Here is an 18,083-nt window from a genome sequence, read left to right on the forward strand (position 1 = left end):
TCTCCAATTTTATATTATTGAGTCTTAGAACATTTATTTTGGCACTCACCTCTCAATTCTGTTTTTCCTTCACTGCCTCCTTTGTGTTATGAGGAAATCAGGATTTGCTGCCTAGCTTGCTTCTTCCATCTTTCTGTATTCCATTTTGTTTAGTTTTAATCACTAAAGAATAGTTATTAACTACAAGGAATGAAGCTGTCTCATTGCCACACACATATTTCTCTGGATGGCTATGCCATCACAACCTTCAAAAAGCATTTTCTGAGGCATCTGTTACAAGCAATCATCATAATATGTACATAGAGTCCTGGTACAGAAGCTGAGAGACTGTCAGTTTTATGTACAAAACTAAATATATATAATGACAATGAAATATTTTCAATCAAAATTCTTTTTTATAAAAAAACCAGAATGTAATGGTTTCAAATTTTCTCACTTCTCCTGTATTTGTTTCTGCAATTAATACTGTCTAAAAATTACTGCAGTATAGGTCTTGAATCTTCCTGCCTCAGTTGTCATCAAAGGTTGTATTAGGTGTCGAATATCAAACTTTTAACTTAAATATAAATCACGGGCTCTTATAAACACTAAAAGGGTAATATAATATGAAAATGCTCATAGAAACATTTCCTTTCCTTGAAATTTGACATTAATTTTTACGATAACTCTGAAAGCACTTTCAATGTTACTTTTTTTCTTTTTATTCTGAATAGGCATGCTCCCATATCTGGGTGTCCAAGATAAACATAAACAAAGATTTCATAACTACTAAGCCAGTACTATAGAAAATACTTAAGGATATACTACATGCAGAAGAAATTTAACAAAACATCAACACCATGAAGGGACAAATCTCATTAGAAAAGTAGCCAAGTACAGGAGAATTAGGATTGAATTAAAACATTAGAAATAAATAAACATGACAGAAAATAATAAGTATCTTTCTCTAATAACACTGAATAGAAATGGTCTAAAATCTCCAATTAAAAGAGTCAAACTGGAAGACTGGATTTAAAAACAAGACCCAATTATACATTATGAAGAGACTCATAGGCAAAGATATCCACAGGATGAAGCTGAAAGGATGAAAGATGGAAACCAAAAGCAAGCAGGAATAAGTACCCTAATATCTGATAAGGTAGACTTCAAGTCAAATTAGAAGACACAGAGCATCACTTCATAATGGTAAAGAGAATAATCCAATGCAAATATATAGTTATAAAAATTATTTAGGCCCCAAACATAGGTGTACCTACTTATATACACTACTCAATATTAAGACTCAGACTACACCATAAAAATACTGGGAGATTTCACCCTACCTTTCTCACCAATAGATCAGTAAAGATTCTCCAGATCTAAGAAATACTATAAATCAAAAGGTCCTAACAGATAGCTATAGAATATTTCATCCAAAAACAGAAAAATTCACTTTCTTCTCAGCTATTCATAAAACCTTCTCTAAAACAGACCATATTTTAGGCACAAAGTCTTAGCATATACAAAAAAGTCCATATAATTCTTTTATGTCATAATGGAGTGATATTAAAGATCAACAGCTAAAAAAAAAACCCACAAAAGAATACTGAACAACATACTTTTAAATGATGAATAGTTAAGAGAGGAAATTAAAGAAGTAATTTTAAAATTCCTAGAATCAAGTAAGAATAGAGAAAAAATATACCAGAATCTCTGGGACACCATGAAGGAAGGTGGTTCTAAGAGGAAAGTTTATAATTATGAGTGCCTACATAAAAATCAGGAAAAGCCCAGAAAAACAACCCACTAATACATCTCAGAACTCTAAAAAAAAACAAAAAAATTTTTTTTCCAAAATCAGTAGAAGGAAGGAAGTGAGAGCTGAAATAAGAGATAAAATTAAAAAAAAAAAAAAAAGGATCAATGAGACAATGAGTTGGCTCTTTGAAAAGAAGCAAGACTGCCAATGGAATGGGGTGATATATGATCTCAATTAATAAAATTAGAAATGAAAAAGGAGGTAGCACCACAGATACCTCTGAAATTCGGAATATCACTAGGGATTACTCTGAATACTTATAAACCAATAAACTGGAAAATCTAGAACACATGGAAAAATTTCTTGACACACACAACCTACCAAAATTAAACCAAGGGAATACAGAAAACTTTAACAGACCAGTAATATGCAAGGAGATTGAAGCACTTTAATAAACAGTCTTCTGATAAAGAAAAGTCCAGGACCAGATGGAGTCACAGATGAATTCTACCAGACCTTTAAAAAAGAACTAATTATTCCAAGATAGAGAAAGAGGGGAACATGCCCAAATTCATTTTACGAAGCCACTATCACCCTGATACCCCAAACAGGTAAAGTTACATCAAGGAAAGAAAACTACAGACCAATATCCCTGATGAACACAGATGCAAAAATCCTTAATGAAATATTAATAATTGATAGTAAAACATACTAAGAAGATTGCACACCAGAAGATTATCCCAGAGATGGAAGGATGGTTCATCATACACAAATCAATAAAAAAAAAAATCATACAATCATCTCAGTAGATGCAGAAAAAGACTGATATAATCCAGCACCCATTTATGTTAGGAAAAAAACACTGCAGAAATTAGGAATAGAGGAACTTACCTAAACATCATAAAGGCTATTTATGACAAACCCAAAGCCAACATCATAATAAATGGTGAAAAACTGAAAGCATTTCCTCTAAAATCAGGAAAAAGACAAGGACGTCCACTTTCACCACTCCTATTCAAAACAGTACTGGAAATTCTAGCAGAGCAATTAGGCAGGAGAAGAAGAAAAAAGGATACAAACAGAAAAGATGTCAAATTATTGATGTCTGCAGATGATATGATCTTACACTTAGAAGATCCAAAAAAGCTTTACCAGAAGACTTCTAGAGCTGATAAGGATGTCAAAAAAGTAGCACAATACAAAAAACACAGAAAAGACAATAGTTTTCTTATACATCAATAATTAGTTGAAAAAAGAAATCAGGAAAACAATTCCATTCACAATAGCAAAAAACACACACACACACACACACACACACAAAACAAACAAACAAACAAACAAAAAACCCCACAAAAAACAAAAACAAAAACCAAAATCAAAACCAAAATCAAAAACCCTAGAAATAAATCTAACCAAGGAGGTGAAAGACTGCTACAATGAAAGTCTTCAATTTTAGAATACTGAAGAAAGAAACTGAAGACACTAGAAGATAGAAAGATTTCTGAAGTTCTTGGATAGGCAGAATTAATAATTGTTAAAATGTCCCTATTACCAAAAATGATACACAGATTCAAAGCAATCCTCATCAAGATACTAATAACATTCTTCACTAGAAAATACAGGCCTAAATTTCATATGGAAGACAGAAGGACCCAGAATAGTCAAAGCAATTCTGAGCAATAAGAGCAACATGGGGCCAGGCTTGGTGATGCACACATCTGCAATCTTAGCAGTTTGGGAGGTTGAGGCAAGAGGATCACAGGTTTGAAGCCAGACTCAGCAACTTAATGAGGCTGAAGCAACCTAGTGAGATCTTGTCTGGAGATGTGGCTCAGTAGTTAAGTGCCCCTTGGGTTCAATTCCTGGTCAAAAAAAAGAAAGCTATGCAGGAAGCATCACAATTTCTTATTATGCTACAGAGCCATAGTAACCAAAACTGCATGATACTGGCGTAAAAAACACACAGACCAATGGAATAGGATAGAAGATACAGAGACAAACCCATACAGATACAGGCACTTGAGCCATTATAAAGAGGTGGCAGATACACTGGTGAAAAGACAACCTTTTTAACAAATGGTGTTGGTAAAACTGGATATCCATATGCACACGAATGAAACTAGATCCTTATCTCTTATCTTGCACAAGTCAAAAGTGGATCAAAGACCTAGGAATTAGACCAGAAACTTTGCAACTGCTAGAAGATGACACAGAATCAACATTTAATCATTCAGGTCCCCCTGTGGACTTCCTCAATAAGAATCCTAAAGCTCATGAAATAAAACAGAATAAATGGAATGACATCAAATTAAAGAGCTTCTGCCCAGCAAAGGAAACAAGAGCATAAATAAAGCCTACAGAATGACAGAAAATCTTTGCCAGCTACTCTTCTGACAGAGGTTTAATATCCAGACTATATAAAGAACTCAAAAAATATTTAAAAAAAACCCTTAACCAAATATACCAATAAATAAAAAGGCAAATGAACTAAACAGACATTTCTAAAATAAAGAAATACAAATGACCAACACATACATGAAAAAATGTTCAACATCTTTAGCAATCAGGGATATGCAAATCAAAACTATACGGAAGTTTCATCTTACTCCAGTTAAAATGGCAATCAAAATGAATACAAATAACAATAAATTCTTGCAAGCATTCAGGAAAAAACAGTAATACACTGTTGGTGGAACTATAAATTAGTACAACCATTAAAGAGATCAGAATGGAGGTTCCTCAAAAGCCTAGGAATGGAAAAACTATATGACCTAGCTATAGGACTCCTCAGTATCTATCCAAAATTAAAAAGTAATCTTCCTATAGTAACATAGGCATATCCATGTTTATAGTAGCAGAATTCACAGTGGCCAAGTTATGGAGCCACAGTATCCATCAATGGATGAATGGATAAAGAAAATGTAGAAAACAATGGAATTTTCCTAACCATAAAGAACAAAATTATATCATTTGCAAGAAAATGAATGGAGCTAGAGAACACTGTGTTGAGTGAGATTAGTCAGGTTCAGAAAGTCAAGGGTTGCATAGTGTCTCTCATATGTGCAAGTTAGAACAAAGACGAGGGACCTTGAAAGAGACCAGTAGATTAGAGGAAGGGAATCAGGGCAAAGAGGAAAGGAAAGAAATTTGGGGGAGTAAAAGGGAAAGGAAATAAACAAAATTATACATTGTGCATGAATGAATATGTTACAATGAATCCAATTATTAAGTATAATTATAATGAATTATTAAGTATAATTATAATGTATAAATACAAATTACAAAAAGGAAACCAAGCCTCACAGAAGTACAACTGAATTTGAACCCAGACCTTTCAGGCTTAAAAACAAAAAGAGCTTTTCTTTTTTCCTACTTACCATATCTTTCAGTGATCTGTGAACATGTGATATGATAAAAATACAATTATAACAAGAGCATTATTTGGGGTTTTATTCAATATTAAGAATTTTAATTCTTCAGTATGTCTAAGAAATCATGCAATCACTGCACCCCAGTTGACTGTTTATAAATAATTTAAAAATTGACTGTTCAAATTCTAATGTAAACATCTGAACAGGTTCTATGCTAAGATATCATAATTATTTGAAGCATCAAATTATCTGCTTCAGAATTATAACTATTTACTTCAACTGCTATGATTATTATGCTTTATAGCAATACTCTGAGATAGTAATAGACTCATAGCTCATAAACTACATTATTTTCAGTCATATACTTTTCTATTCAAACCACATATTTTTCCATTAGTCAACACAAAGAGTCAATATACTCTGACTTGATATCTATGTCCCATTTCTTTCCTCCAATTCAAATTCTTATATTCAATTCCTACTCAACAAGTCTACCTGAGGTCCAGACTGAATTCCTCATCTTTCCTCTTCTAATTAATCTCCCTCATTCTCCAGTCTTCCTAACATTGATCTATAGAAACTGCATTCTCCCTAGAAGACTGCTTAGTTCACAGCAGGTGTGAGGTTTTTTAACATGAATATTTTTTGTCAATTTCAGGGAAAGTAAGGATAAAGTTTCTGGAGAACTGAGTTGAATATAATGATATTTGTTATTACCTTAACACTATATTAATATAACACTATATTAATCAACAAAAAAAATACAAGGTAGCCAATGTCAGTCATATACTCAAAAACTGTTTCAAAAAGCTTTATTTCCTCCTAAATTGTTAAGGAGAAAAAGTAATGTCATTCCTGGGCTTCTACATAGCTCACTATCAAAATTTATTAATGTTTTTTATAATACATGGCAATTGTTAAAAATAGTGCTATACACATATGAATCTTATTCTAACACAGAGATAAACACACTTTATAAAAATGCAGAAAACAAAACATTCAGTGCACTAGAATTTTGATGATTTAGAGATTTCCAACTTGATAATTTAAGCAAGAGATATATCAAATATATTAAATTAGTTTATTGCTTAATGAATCTAGCCCTGGATTGAGTTTGTTATGAATAGTTTAAGAAAAAACAAGCTATCACATTCAAATGTATTAACGAGAGGCTATTATCCACTTATTCTGCATGTCAGTGAAGACTTTAAATCCAAAAAAAAATGCTTGTGATATATTAAGAGAAAAAAAATGGTGTAAGATTATACATATAGTAGGATTATAATCATGTATTTAAAAGAAATAAATGTCTATAGCAAAAAAAGCGCTAAAATGTAAAACAAGCTTGTAATGGTTTTATTAGGATGGTGGGAGTGACTTTTTCTGTAGTTTTTTTAAAAGAATAGGTTAATAAAGACTATGTGGCAACTTACACTACTTTATACAAAAGTACCTGTCAACTGACAAAGAGTGATAGAGAAAAAGATGTAACAATGTACTTACTGTACCTACTATAATGTTGATTTCTCAATGTTGTAACACGTACTGTTTTTTCTAATATACTAGAACAAAGCAGGAGCTAGATGCATATGAAGAACATTTCCTTACCTGTATCTGCATTCAAGAATGGAGGAGTATTATGCAAGGAAGAAAAGATCCAGAAGCAGGCAGGGGTCATGCATCCATTTTACTTAAGCTGAGCCCTGACTGATGTGTTCATTAGGAGTGCCACCTTCTGTGTTACTTCAGGTGTGTTGTGACATCAAAATATCTCAGATCCAATCTTCAGTGTCAATTAAAAAAAAAGTGAGCAACTGCTTGTTCTACTTACTTTCCCATTGCTGACAATACTTATTTCTCCAGGACGCAATTTTAGCACATCCTGACAGAACAACCGGTGAGTTCGGAAAATATTCACGCCAATGGTGTTGTATTTTTTCTCAAAAGCATTCTTATCTATTCCCTAAAATACAAGTTAAAAATGATGAACATAATAGGACAATAAGCATTTTAACAAAACCCACTTTTATTAATATTAGTATACATTTGAAATTGTACTAACTTATGATTTTAAAGATTTTTTTCATCTGAGACAACATTTTAAAAAGAATTCCCTTTTGCAAAGTCATTTATAGTATAAGTTTTGTTATAAGGGGGGAAAGTTACTAAAACAAAATGCTTATGACATCAATTTAAATAAAATATCTGTTACATTCTGAACTTAGCACCCCTTATTTTACTTTCAAAAAAATAAATGTTTTATATAGGAGTACCTTATCTTATTCCATTGTGCCCAATCCAAGAAGATCAATTTAGTAACAGTTTATGTAAATACTGAAATACTGAGAGTAATCCTTGGTCAGTGTAAAAAATAATATGCATATGAGGTGCTAAGCAACTCAGTGAGGACCTGTCTCTAAATAAAATACAAAATAGGGCTGGGGGTATGGCTCAGTGATCAAGTTCCCTTCAGTTCAACCCTGCTATGCCTCCCCTCCAAAAAAACTTAGAATGAGAAACTTTGTAGAGCTGAAAATTAATATTTGAAATACACTCATGCCAAAAATTCTTTATGATAAACTATGATAATAATGATTTTCTGAATTAATGATACACTAATAAGGAATTGTTAATGTTACATATAACTAAAAAGAACCAACAAAGAAAGCTACCTATGCTGTCTTCATTTCCTAACTTCCTATTTCCTCTTAAATCTAATTCAGTTATAAACGTACACAAATAACTCCGCAGAATTTGTTCTAATCACATACCCATGACCACATCATCAAATACAATGGTGAAAATATGAGGCCTCCAATTAAGAATTCGTGGGACAGTTGATCGTTCCCTCCTTGAAATCCTTTCTCCAACTGGCTTCTAGGATATCATAATCTCCTAGTAATTTTCCTGACTCATTGGCTGTTCCACCCATCTCCTTCACTGCAACAACCCTTTCATATCTATACCTACTACTGAAATGTTTCAGGGCTGTTTTCTACCCTCTATCCTTTTCTTCCTTACCCTCCCACTCACTTCCTAGGTAATCTCATCTAATCTCTTAGCTTTGAATACGATACAATATATTTTTTTTTCTTTTTTTGGGTGCTGGGGATCGAACCCAGGGCCTTGTGCTTACAAGACAAGCACTCTACCGACTGAGCTATCTCCCCAGCCCCACGATACAATATTGATACACTGATTAAAAGTTATGACATGCCAGGCACTGATCCACAACCCCAGCCTACCACTATTATCTATTCTAACACCATTACTTGTCCAGATTATTGCAACAGCATTGTAATTGTTCATCATGTTTCTATTCTTATCTACCTACAATCAAATCTTCACTGACATCCAGAGTTATCTTTTTAAGATTCCCCACCTCTTTAAGATTTCCCAGTGACTTTCAATAAACTAAAAAAATGCTAATTCCTTATCATGGCCTACTTAAAGTATCTGGGGTTCTTTGACCTCATATCTTAATAGTCTCCATATGACCATTCTGTTCTGGTCAAAACCACCTTCTGCCTACCTCAGACTTGGCAAGACTCTTTCTGTCAGACCCTCAGATGTGCTGTGATCCTGAACCTAGTACACCCTTCTCACAGATCACATGATCTTATTTCTTGCAAAACTGCTCAAATGTAAGCCCTTTAGAGATGAATTCCCGGACCACTCCAACTAAAACAGCATTCTCCAAATATATATCCTCTAATGTTTACATTTCTCTAGTACTACTTATTTTGTCCATCTTTCTCACCTCAGTGTAAGAGCTACAACAGAGATGCTGTCTTTTGACAAGGGTATCTCCATTGTCTGGTAGATGATTGAAAAATATTTTTTGAAAGGATCAATCTTTCTTCCAGTAGATCATTTTCTAACTTTAGAATTTCCCTCATACTGGACCCTTTCAATGAAATACTTCATTGTTTATGTAATTCTTTAATTCTTTATTCTTCACTTGAGTACATATTGTAAGACTGCCATCGATTTTAAGGATCATGAAACAGTGAAATATATGAAATTTGATTCGTTAGGTAACTCCATGCAGTCTTACCATTTAGTTTATTTCTTCCCTTTATACAAGTAATGTTTATTATTCCCTATTATTGCTAATATTTTTCATTAACACATTTACAAGTACACAGTTTTGAATTATCCAACACTAATTATTTCAAATAGTTACTCACCTCAAGAAGCAATGTTTTAATTTTAACTCCAGAGTAAAGAGCTCTAGCAATTTCTTCCCTGGCCAGTTTCTTGAGACTGTTCCTCAAAAAGTTATTTTGCAGTGTAAGGAAAGCTGCCAAAATTCCTCTAGAAATCACTGTATTCTCTTCATTTATTTTTGAGGTAGGATTATAAATAACCCCCAACCGACTATGAACACTTGTTTCCTGCAAAACACATTTATAGATTATGAAGACCAGTATCTCATGTTTCTTTTTATAGTTGAACATATTTTCTTTCCCATCAAGTCTGTTAACTATACCATATACTGCCTTTCACTATCAGTCTTCTTATGATGACTGCACTGAATGTGCACTAAGATAGCCTGAAAAAAAATCATTTTTAGTAACTCTACTTATTTTACCTCTTTGCATAAGGACTTGTGAGTAATGTAACATTTAACCTATTTTTGTGTGATGAAATAATACACATAAAATATGCAAATCCAAAATTGCAGAGTTTGAATTAATCATCACAAAACAACCAAATGAAGAAATACAGCATTGTCAATAACCCTAAGACACCCCCTACATCCCAGCATGATTAGGCCATCACCTTTCTGAAGACAACCACTACCCTGTCATATGTGCTAACATTCTTACTTTTCTTTATTTTGTGCTCTCTCCTTGCTCAATATAATGAGTCATCAATATTGATTTCTGTAGCTGAAGTTATTTTTGATAACATACAGAATTAAATGGTATGAATATAGTCTTTACTGCAGCTGGACATTTGAGCATTTTCCAGTTTAGAGCATTACAAATAGAATATGTGTACCTTTAATTTTAGAAGCACAGTTGTAGTTTTCACTCTCATTAGTAACATATAAGTGGTTCCAATGCCTCACAGACTCAAAAACATCTGTACTTCTAAACTTTCTAATTTCAATCATTTTGGTGCATAGGTAAAGGTATCTCCTCCGTGCTTTAACTTGCTCTTCCCTCATCAATAATAATACCAAACATCTTTTAATACGGTCATTGGCTCTTTTCTGATTTGTTCAATATTTTGTCAGTTTTTACTGGATTTGTCCCCTCTAACATGCAGGAGTGTGACTTTTAAATATTGAGTGTTTTTGATCTCAGATATCATATTCCATTCTGGGGGTTATTTTGTACTTCATTAAAACCTTTTATTCCTAAAATTTGATATTTTTATACCACTGTAGACAGAATCTTTATTCAATTTGCTTTTCTTGTTTGTTGCCACTCAGAACTCCTATATACTGATCTGGTGCTGAATGAACTACACCTGGTTTAACTGAAAAATTCTAATATTTTATAAAAATATATGCATTTCCTGTTAACAATTTACAAAAAAATGAACTTTCTTTGGGTTTTTATACTATTTATTACTTAAAGATTTTTTGCATCTATGGTCATGAAAAGAAGTGCTCTATAACCTCCCATTGTTACATAATGTCCTTTTAGGCATTTTGTTTTGAATTAGTGCTAGCCTTGTAAAATAAGGTTGGGTATATTGTTTAGTTTTGCCCTCTGTGGGGAAAAAAGATGTGTTAGTGATGCTTGGGACCATTCACCATTATGATCATATGAGAGTTTTCTGCTTTGGCACACTTAAATTACAGATTTAATGTTTTGGGTTTTTTTTTTGAGAATTAAAATATCTTCTTACTACTTCTGCTAGGTTCACAGGATACTGAGTAACATCCCTCTGGTTTGCTTTCTGTCTTTATAACTCTATCAGTCTTATAAAGGAGGAACTTTTGGCTTGGTGGATCTTAAGTACCACATGTTTGTCTTCTATTTCTTTTCTTGCCTTTTATCCTTTTATAGAAGTTGTTGTTGCTTTTAAAAAAAAATTAAGATCAGTGCTTGATTTTCAACCTCTTTTTCAAATGCAGACAACACATTTATATATTCATCCAGTTTTAATGTCATTTAAAGTATCACTAATTTCAAAAATATTTTCAGATGTGCATATTTTATGTACAGGTATACAGAAATACTTAATTTCCAAATACATAGATATATTCCAGTTTTTCTCTCAGCTACTGATCTCTAATTACATGGAGAATATACTTACTATAATTTCAATCCTTTAAAACTGAGATTTGCTTTATAGCCCAGCATCTACAAATTTTTCTTAAATGTTAATATTTTTGCTTTATAAGAACATAGACTGCACCATTTACATTTTTATCACTATCCATTATGTCAAGTTTGCCAATTCTGTCATTCTTCTATGTGCCCTACTTATTTTGTACACTTGTTCAACTTGTTACCTAGAGAGGTGTAATAAAATTTCATGACTCATGGGTTTGTCTGATGCTCAATGAGGTTTGGTCAAGTTTTACTTTATATTCTTTGAGCCTATGTTAAGAGGTAAACTATTTTGCTGAAAGTGCTTTTCTATAGGAAAAAAAAATTATGCAGAAAACATGTATTACATTCCAGTCACTGAAATGACCTGGACACAATGAGACCCTAATAATACTTTTAGTCCCTAGATCTGGTTTTCCAATTACCATTTCCACTAAAGGAGTCAATTCGGGAAAAGGGATAATTTTAGATCATGGACAAGGAGAACACAAGGTAAGAAAGGGAAAACCTGTTACAAAGCAAGAAAAGTGTCCAGAGACTACTTTGTGGGATTGGTGCTAAAAAGGCATAGGAATCAACTTAAATGGGTAGTCAAAGTAGGCTCTATAACCATCAAAAAGAACAATAATGTATGTAAATGACAGAAGTACACTGCAAAAAAAAAAAAAAAATTCCACAAACCAAATGAAAAATAAAAATAAAGGCTATTTCTCATCAATAGAGGCAATAATCAAGTCACTCTCTTTCTCTGAAAACTGGTTACTAAATATAAAGAATTTCCTTAGAGTTCTTAGGAAGGATTTTGTCATTTTTGGTTGACGAGGGAAAGAAAAATCATTTCAAAATACCAGCTAATGAAAGTAATTCTTTAGTAATAAAAGAAAACAATGCATTCAGGCATGTTTTGTCAATAGATTCTAAAAGCCTTAAATATTTGTGGGCAAACGGTTATTCACACAGTATCAAAATAGTACTTGATGGATTAAGGAAAAAGCACATTTACATGGTAGAGATTTGTTGTAATCACTCTGCACTTTAAATGTAACATTAGGTAACATGGCATTCACATGGTTTCTTGATGTGATGTTACATGAAGAATTCATGTCTTCTTGCCAAAAATGGTGAGGCTGAATCTGTGCTGACAAAACCTCATTTATAAAGGGAATGTATAGGTTGTAAGAACTAGTTGAAATACAATAAGGAAATAATCAGAAAATGAGAATGTGAGATTTTTCTACAATTATTTTGGTCTCTTTTTCTTTAATCAGTGCAAACAGTGGGTGGGATTGTTCTAGCAATAAAAAACTAAGGAAATGCACTGGAGAAATACACTGTTAGAAAACAATTCTGGCTTGAAAGAAAAAAAATCTCTTTAAGAATGACTGGGGAAAATTGTTTTAAATTTCTTTTTGTATACTTCCAAGGGCAAATTTAATACAGATTTAATACTAATAATATGATAGTGGTATTGGAGTTGTGTAGAAGAATATGCTACTCTTCAGAAAATGCATATTGAAGTACTATGAGATGATCTATGCATAAATTAAAAACAATCTAGACTACTCTCACCTCCCCCATCTCCTCAGATACATTAAACAAATAAGGCAAGACATTAATTCTTAAATTTAGGTTAGGTATACAAGTGTCCATTATATTAGTTTTTGAATTTTGTATACCAATGAAAGAAAACATGGCCTCTGCAAACTGCACCCAGCAGAGACTCAAATAAGAAAAATAGGAATTAAAAATATGCTAGCTGAAATAAAAACAAGAGAATCACAAACAGCACTAGAAAGAAAAAATAAGACCAATAGTCTGAATAATTCAGTTAATAAACTAGTTAACAGCCTGCAGCTATAGCCCATAGACCAAAATCTGCTTGGACCCTGTTTCTTTTTTTAGTATTGCGGATTGAAATAGGAGCACTTAACCACTGAGTCATATTCCTAGCACCTTCCCCACTTTTTTGTTTTGAGACAGGGTCTCACTAAGTTCCTTAGGCCTTGCTAAGTTGCTGAGGCTGTTCTCGCATTTATGATCCCTCTGCCTCAGTCTCCCAAGTCGCTGGGATACAGGCGTGTGCCACTGCACCTGCCTGGAGCCTGTTTTTAAGTGGTCCACTGGTCAAAAGTGTTGTTTTATAATTTAAAGGGTTGTGAAAAATAAAGAGTAATATGTGATGAAGACTATATATAGCATGTAAAACTGAAAACCTTTATAATCTGGTCATAGAGTTTGTTGGCCTCTAATCTGGATCACAAGTAAGAATTTTTATTTCAGAGTGCAGAAGAAATGACAAAAAGATGAAAAGCTTAAGAAAAATAGATAAGGACAAAGGGAAAATTCAACATGAAAAAATTGAATAGTTAAAAATAAAATTGAAAAAATAATTACAAAAAGTAAAGTTAGGGGGAAAACTTGTTTGCTGCTGCAAATGGGAAAGGCTGTGCATTTTTTAAGAAAATAAAAACTATCAATACTTAGAAATATTATTTCTTTTAATTCTAAAGGAAAAAAAACCTACCTAAAAGTATGCAGATTGCTCTACAATAAAAATAGAAAAGAATAATAAAGCAATTTCTACTTGGTTTTGAGGAAATAATATTTTGATCAATAGTTAGAAAGCAACAACAATGAATATATTCACTTAAAAGGCTAGAAAAATGCCCTCTCAATAAATTACTTTAAAATATATATCAGTTAACCAATGGCTCCAACAAAACTTTTATTTTCATAATGATAAAGTTGTAGTACAACAAAGTATGAACAGAAAAATTAGCAAGTAAAAAACAGTTAAATCTATAGTTTCTGTAGTTTTTTATAAGTGAGTCATATTTCTGAAATGGCTATGGGAGAAGTTTGGTGGACTTTCTAGTAGAACACTCTTGAAACTGGTAAAAATTGTATCAATCATTAAAATATATGAAAATTGTTCTCAAGGGCATACAGCTTATAAAGAAAACTTTTCAGGAAAATACACTAAATCTCATGAACAACATAAGAATCTGTGGCCTTTGAGCCACAATCTGTTCTCATCCTCTATGCCTCTGAGTTCCAAGTTACAGACTTCAACTTCAGGTAGGTATGGTCAAGAAGTAGGGGCTCCTTTTGTTTTCAGCTCCAGTTCATACTTACCCTCCATCCCAGGAAGGACGGGATAGGTCCATGTTACATAAACTCTTGAGGCAGTCAAGGCTGGAACTCCCTTCCGGCTACTTGTCCCCACTTGCTGGACAGAACCTCTGTATCAAGCATGGCCAGCTGAATACACTAGCATTTCAACTGCCTCAGCACCAACTCACTCATAGGGTAGAGGTTTCACACCAGAAGGGGCAGGCAAAGTTAACTGGCTATCATCATTTCCTTACTATTGTTCACTCACAGAATAAGAGCATTCTGGAAGAAAAAAGTCACCATTCCTGACTCAGGCTCAATGCAGTGGCACAGATATTCTACCTGAGGGAAGAGGAGGACCTAAGGACAGAGCTCCACAGCTGTCTGAGAAGAATAACTTTATTTTCATCATAGTACAGAGCAGTTCATACCTAAGGGCACTGTCAAAAATAATTGAGATATTAGTGGAAAATAATTAAGAAGGTGCGGAAGCTCCATGATACTAGCACCAAACAAAATGGCAGAATAATCAGATTTTAATAGAGAATTAGAAAAAGAAATAGTCAAGAACTGTTCTGGTATCACACTCATTCCTGAAGGTATGGAAAACTGCACATATACCATACTGGCTCCACTCAAGAGCAATCAGAACAGGGAATGGGACAGATTTTAAACACTTCCCTAAATCACAAGAATAAGAAAAGGACAGTAGGCTTACTGGTTTAAGGGACTTAGGCAAAAACTCTGAATAAACACTACCGAACAAAAAGCAGCTCTGACTCTGGATAACTCCTAGGAAATCAGACTTATAAATATCACTAAACTTATTCTGTGAAGTCTGAAAGACCGTGTTTATGCCAAAGGCTGAAGCTTCCTAGGAATGATCAGAAAAGGAAATTCTAAGATACTATTCCAAGGGTGAACACAGGGAAAACTAAGCCACAAAATCCTTGAATTGAAACAGTCTTCAAGTCGTACACACTCAATGGTAAAGAGTTATAGTAAGTAGGTGTGGGGAACTTAAGTACAACCTGTGAAAAGTACCATAAATTATACATAACTATATATATGTACATATACACATACACACAAAATAAACAATTAAAACATTAAAAATGATGAAAGGAATTTTAAAAGTCTGATAGTTCTAATATGGAAACATTTTTATCTGTCAAAAAACTCATGCTGATTTTAGTGATAAGATATTGCAAAAAATATAAGCTGAGATACAAAATGTTAATCTACCAAATAAATGCTCCCATGATTTGATGATAAAACCTTAACACTCTCTAATCTCCAGAATCTATAAAGAACTCAAAAAACTCTACAGCAAGAATACAAATAACCCAATCAACAAATGGGCTAAGGAAATGAACAGACACTTCACAGAAGATCTACAGGCAATCAACAGAGATATGAAAAAATGTTCAACATCTCTAGTAATAAGAGAAATGCAAATCAAAACTACCTTAAGATTCCATCTCACCCCAATTAGAATGGTGATTATCAAGAACACAAGCAACAATAGGTGTTGGAGACGATGTGGGGAAAAAGGTACACTCATACATTGCTGGTGAGGTTGCAAATTAGTGCAGCCACTCTGGAAAGCAGTGTGGAGATTCCTTAGAAAACTTGGAATGAACCTACCATTTGACCCAGCTATCCCACTCCTTGGCCTATATCCAAAAAACTCAAAATCAGCACACTACAGTGATGCAGCCACATCAATGTTCAGAGGTGCTCAATTAACAATAGCTAGATTGTGGAACCAACCTAGATGCCCTTCAATTGGTGAGTGGATAAAGAAATTGTGGTATATATACACAATGGAATACTACTCAGTCATAAAGAAGAATGAAATCATGGCATTTGCAGGTTAATGAAGTTGGAGAATATCATGCTAAGTGAGATAAGCCAACCCAAAACCCAAAGACCGAATGATCTTTCTGAGAAGCGGATGATGACATATAATGGGGGGTGGAAGGGAGACAAGAATGTAGGAAGGATGGATTGTATAGAAGAAAAAGAGGGGTGGGGAGGGGTGGGCAGAAGGAAAAATAACAAAATGAGACAAACATCATGACCCTATGTACATGTATGATTACGCAAATGGTGAGACTCTACTTAGTGTACAACCAGAGAAACAACAATTGTATCCAATTTGTGTACAATGAATCAAAATAAATTTAAAAAATACCCTTAACACCTACAAGCCTGATATGATCTGACCCCTCAGTCTTGTCACCTCATCTCTTTTCCTTCTTGCTCACTGTGTTCATACTTTACCTAATCTTCCTACATTTAAATATGTTCTTGCAATAGAGTCTTTGTGTCGACAAGGCTCTCTTCTGAGAATATACTTCTCCATGGTATTTGAATGATTAGTTCCTTCAGTTCCTTTTAGTCACTGCTAAAATGTCATCATTTCATTGAGTCTATTCTGCCAATCTGTAAAATTGTAATCTGTCTGCAACCTGATTCTGGACTTATTTTTTCTCTTTTCCATAGTGCTTCCTAGCTTCTAACATATAATTCAGCTTATTATATCTATTACATTGTGTCTGCTTGCCTACCCACCCTGCCTCCTGTGCAGCTTAAAAGCTGCACCAGGATAGGGGTCTTCGTTTTGTATACTAATTATATCCCCAGTAACTAGACATAGTTATTTAAATATTTACTGAATAAGTGAATATGCTATTAAATACAGTCCTACATATACAAAAGAAACTTGTTTAGATGCAAAGGATATATTCAACAGAGAGGAAATATAATTGGCTAATCAATGAAATGCTCTGTGTTACTAGTTATCAAATACAATTAAACAGCTATCAAGGGACTGGGGTTGTAGCTCGCCTAACATGGGGTAGATTACTCGCCTAACATGTTGAGGCCCTGGGTTCAATTCTCAGCACCACATAAAAATAAAGGTATTGTGTCCACCTACATTTCAAGATGAATGTACTTCATGTTATAATATTTAAAATTTATTGTTGTAAAGATATATATATCTTATATATATATTCTTTATATATACTTATATATATATATATATATATTTTTTTTTTTTTTTGGTACTAAAGATTGAATTCAGAGGCACTTGACTACTGAGCCACATCCTCAGTCCTATTTTGTATTTCAGGTAGAGACAGGATCTCACTGAGTTGTTTAGTACCTCGCTTTTGCTGAGGTTGGCTTTAAACTCTGGATCCTTCTGGCTTGGCGTCCCCAGTTACTGGATTACAGGCATGTGCCACCATGCCTGGCTAAGATACACTAATTTTTAAAAAAATTGTTCTTTTTTTAGTTGTAGATGGACATAATTTATTTATTTATTTACGTATTTATTTTATGGGATGCTAGAAACTGAACTCAGTGCCTCACATGTACTAGGTTAGCACTCTACTACTAAGCTACAGCCCCAGCCCCAGCCCTGATTTTTGAAAAGTTTTCATATAATGAAATAAACATCCATCCTTTAAGAAGAAATTATTAAGACAACACTTCTCAAAGTTATGGAAGAAGCAACCAAGTCAGATCAAAGTTATTTGTGATATATAATGTATGTAC

At 33.4% G+C, this 18,083-nt stretch overlaps 1 protein-coding gene across 4 annotated transcripts in view; it reads right to left on the bottom strand.

The window, feature by feature from the left end:
• The window catches only part of UGGT2 (UDP-glucose glycoprotein glucosyltransferase 2), a 212,494-nt gene that overhangs the window by 115,496 nt on the left and 78,915 nt on the right, over window positions 1-18,083 (bottom strand). For all 4 annotated transcript variants that reach the window (XM_079137705.1, XM_079137704.1, XM_079137707.1 and 1 more), the window contains 2 exons: window positions 9,300-9,506; window positions 6,941-7,072 (listed from right to left, as the gene is read on the bottom strand). In XM_079137705.1, coding sequence (XP_078993831.1) covers window positions 6,941-7,072; window positions 9,300-9,506 — 339 coding nt within the window. The remainder of the gene's footprint in view (window positions 1-6,940; window positions 7,073-9,299; window positions 9,507-18,083) is intronic.

This window comes from Sciurus vulgaris (genome assembly GCF_902686455.1).
Source record: "Sciurus vulgaris genome assembly, chromosome: 4".
Classification (NCBI taxonomy): Eukaryota; Metazoa; Chordata; class Mammalia; order Rodentia; family Sciuridae; genus Sciurus; species Sciurus vulgaris.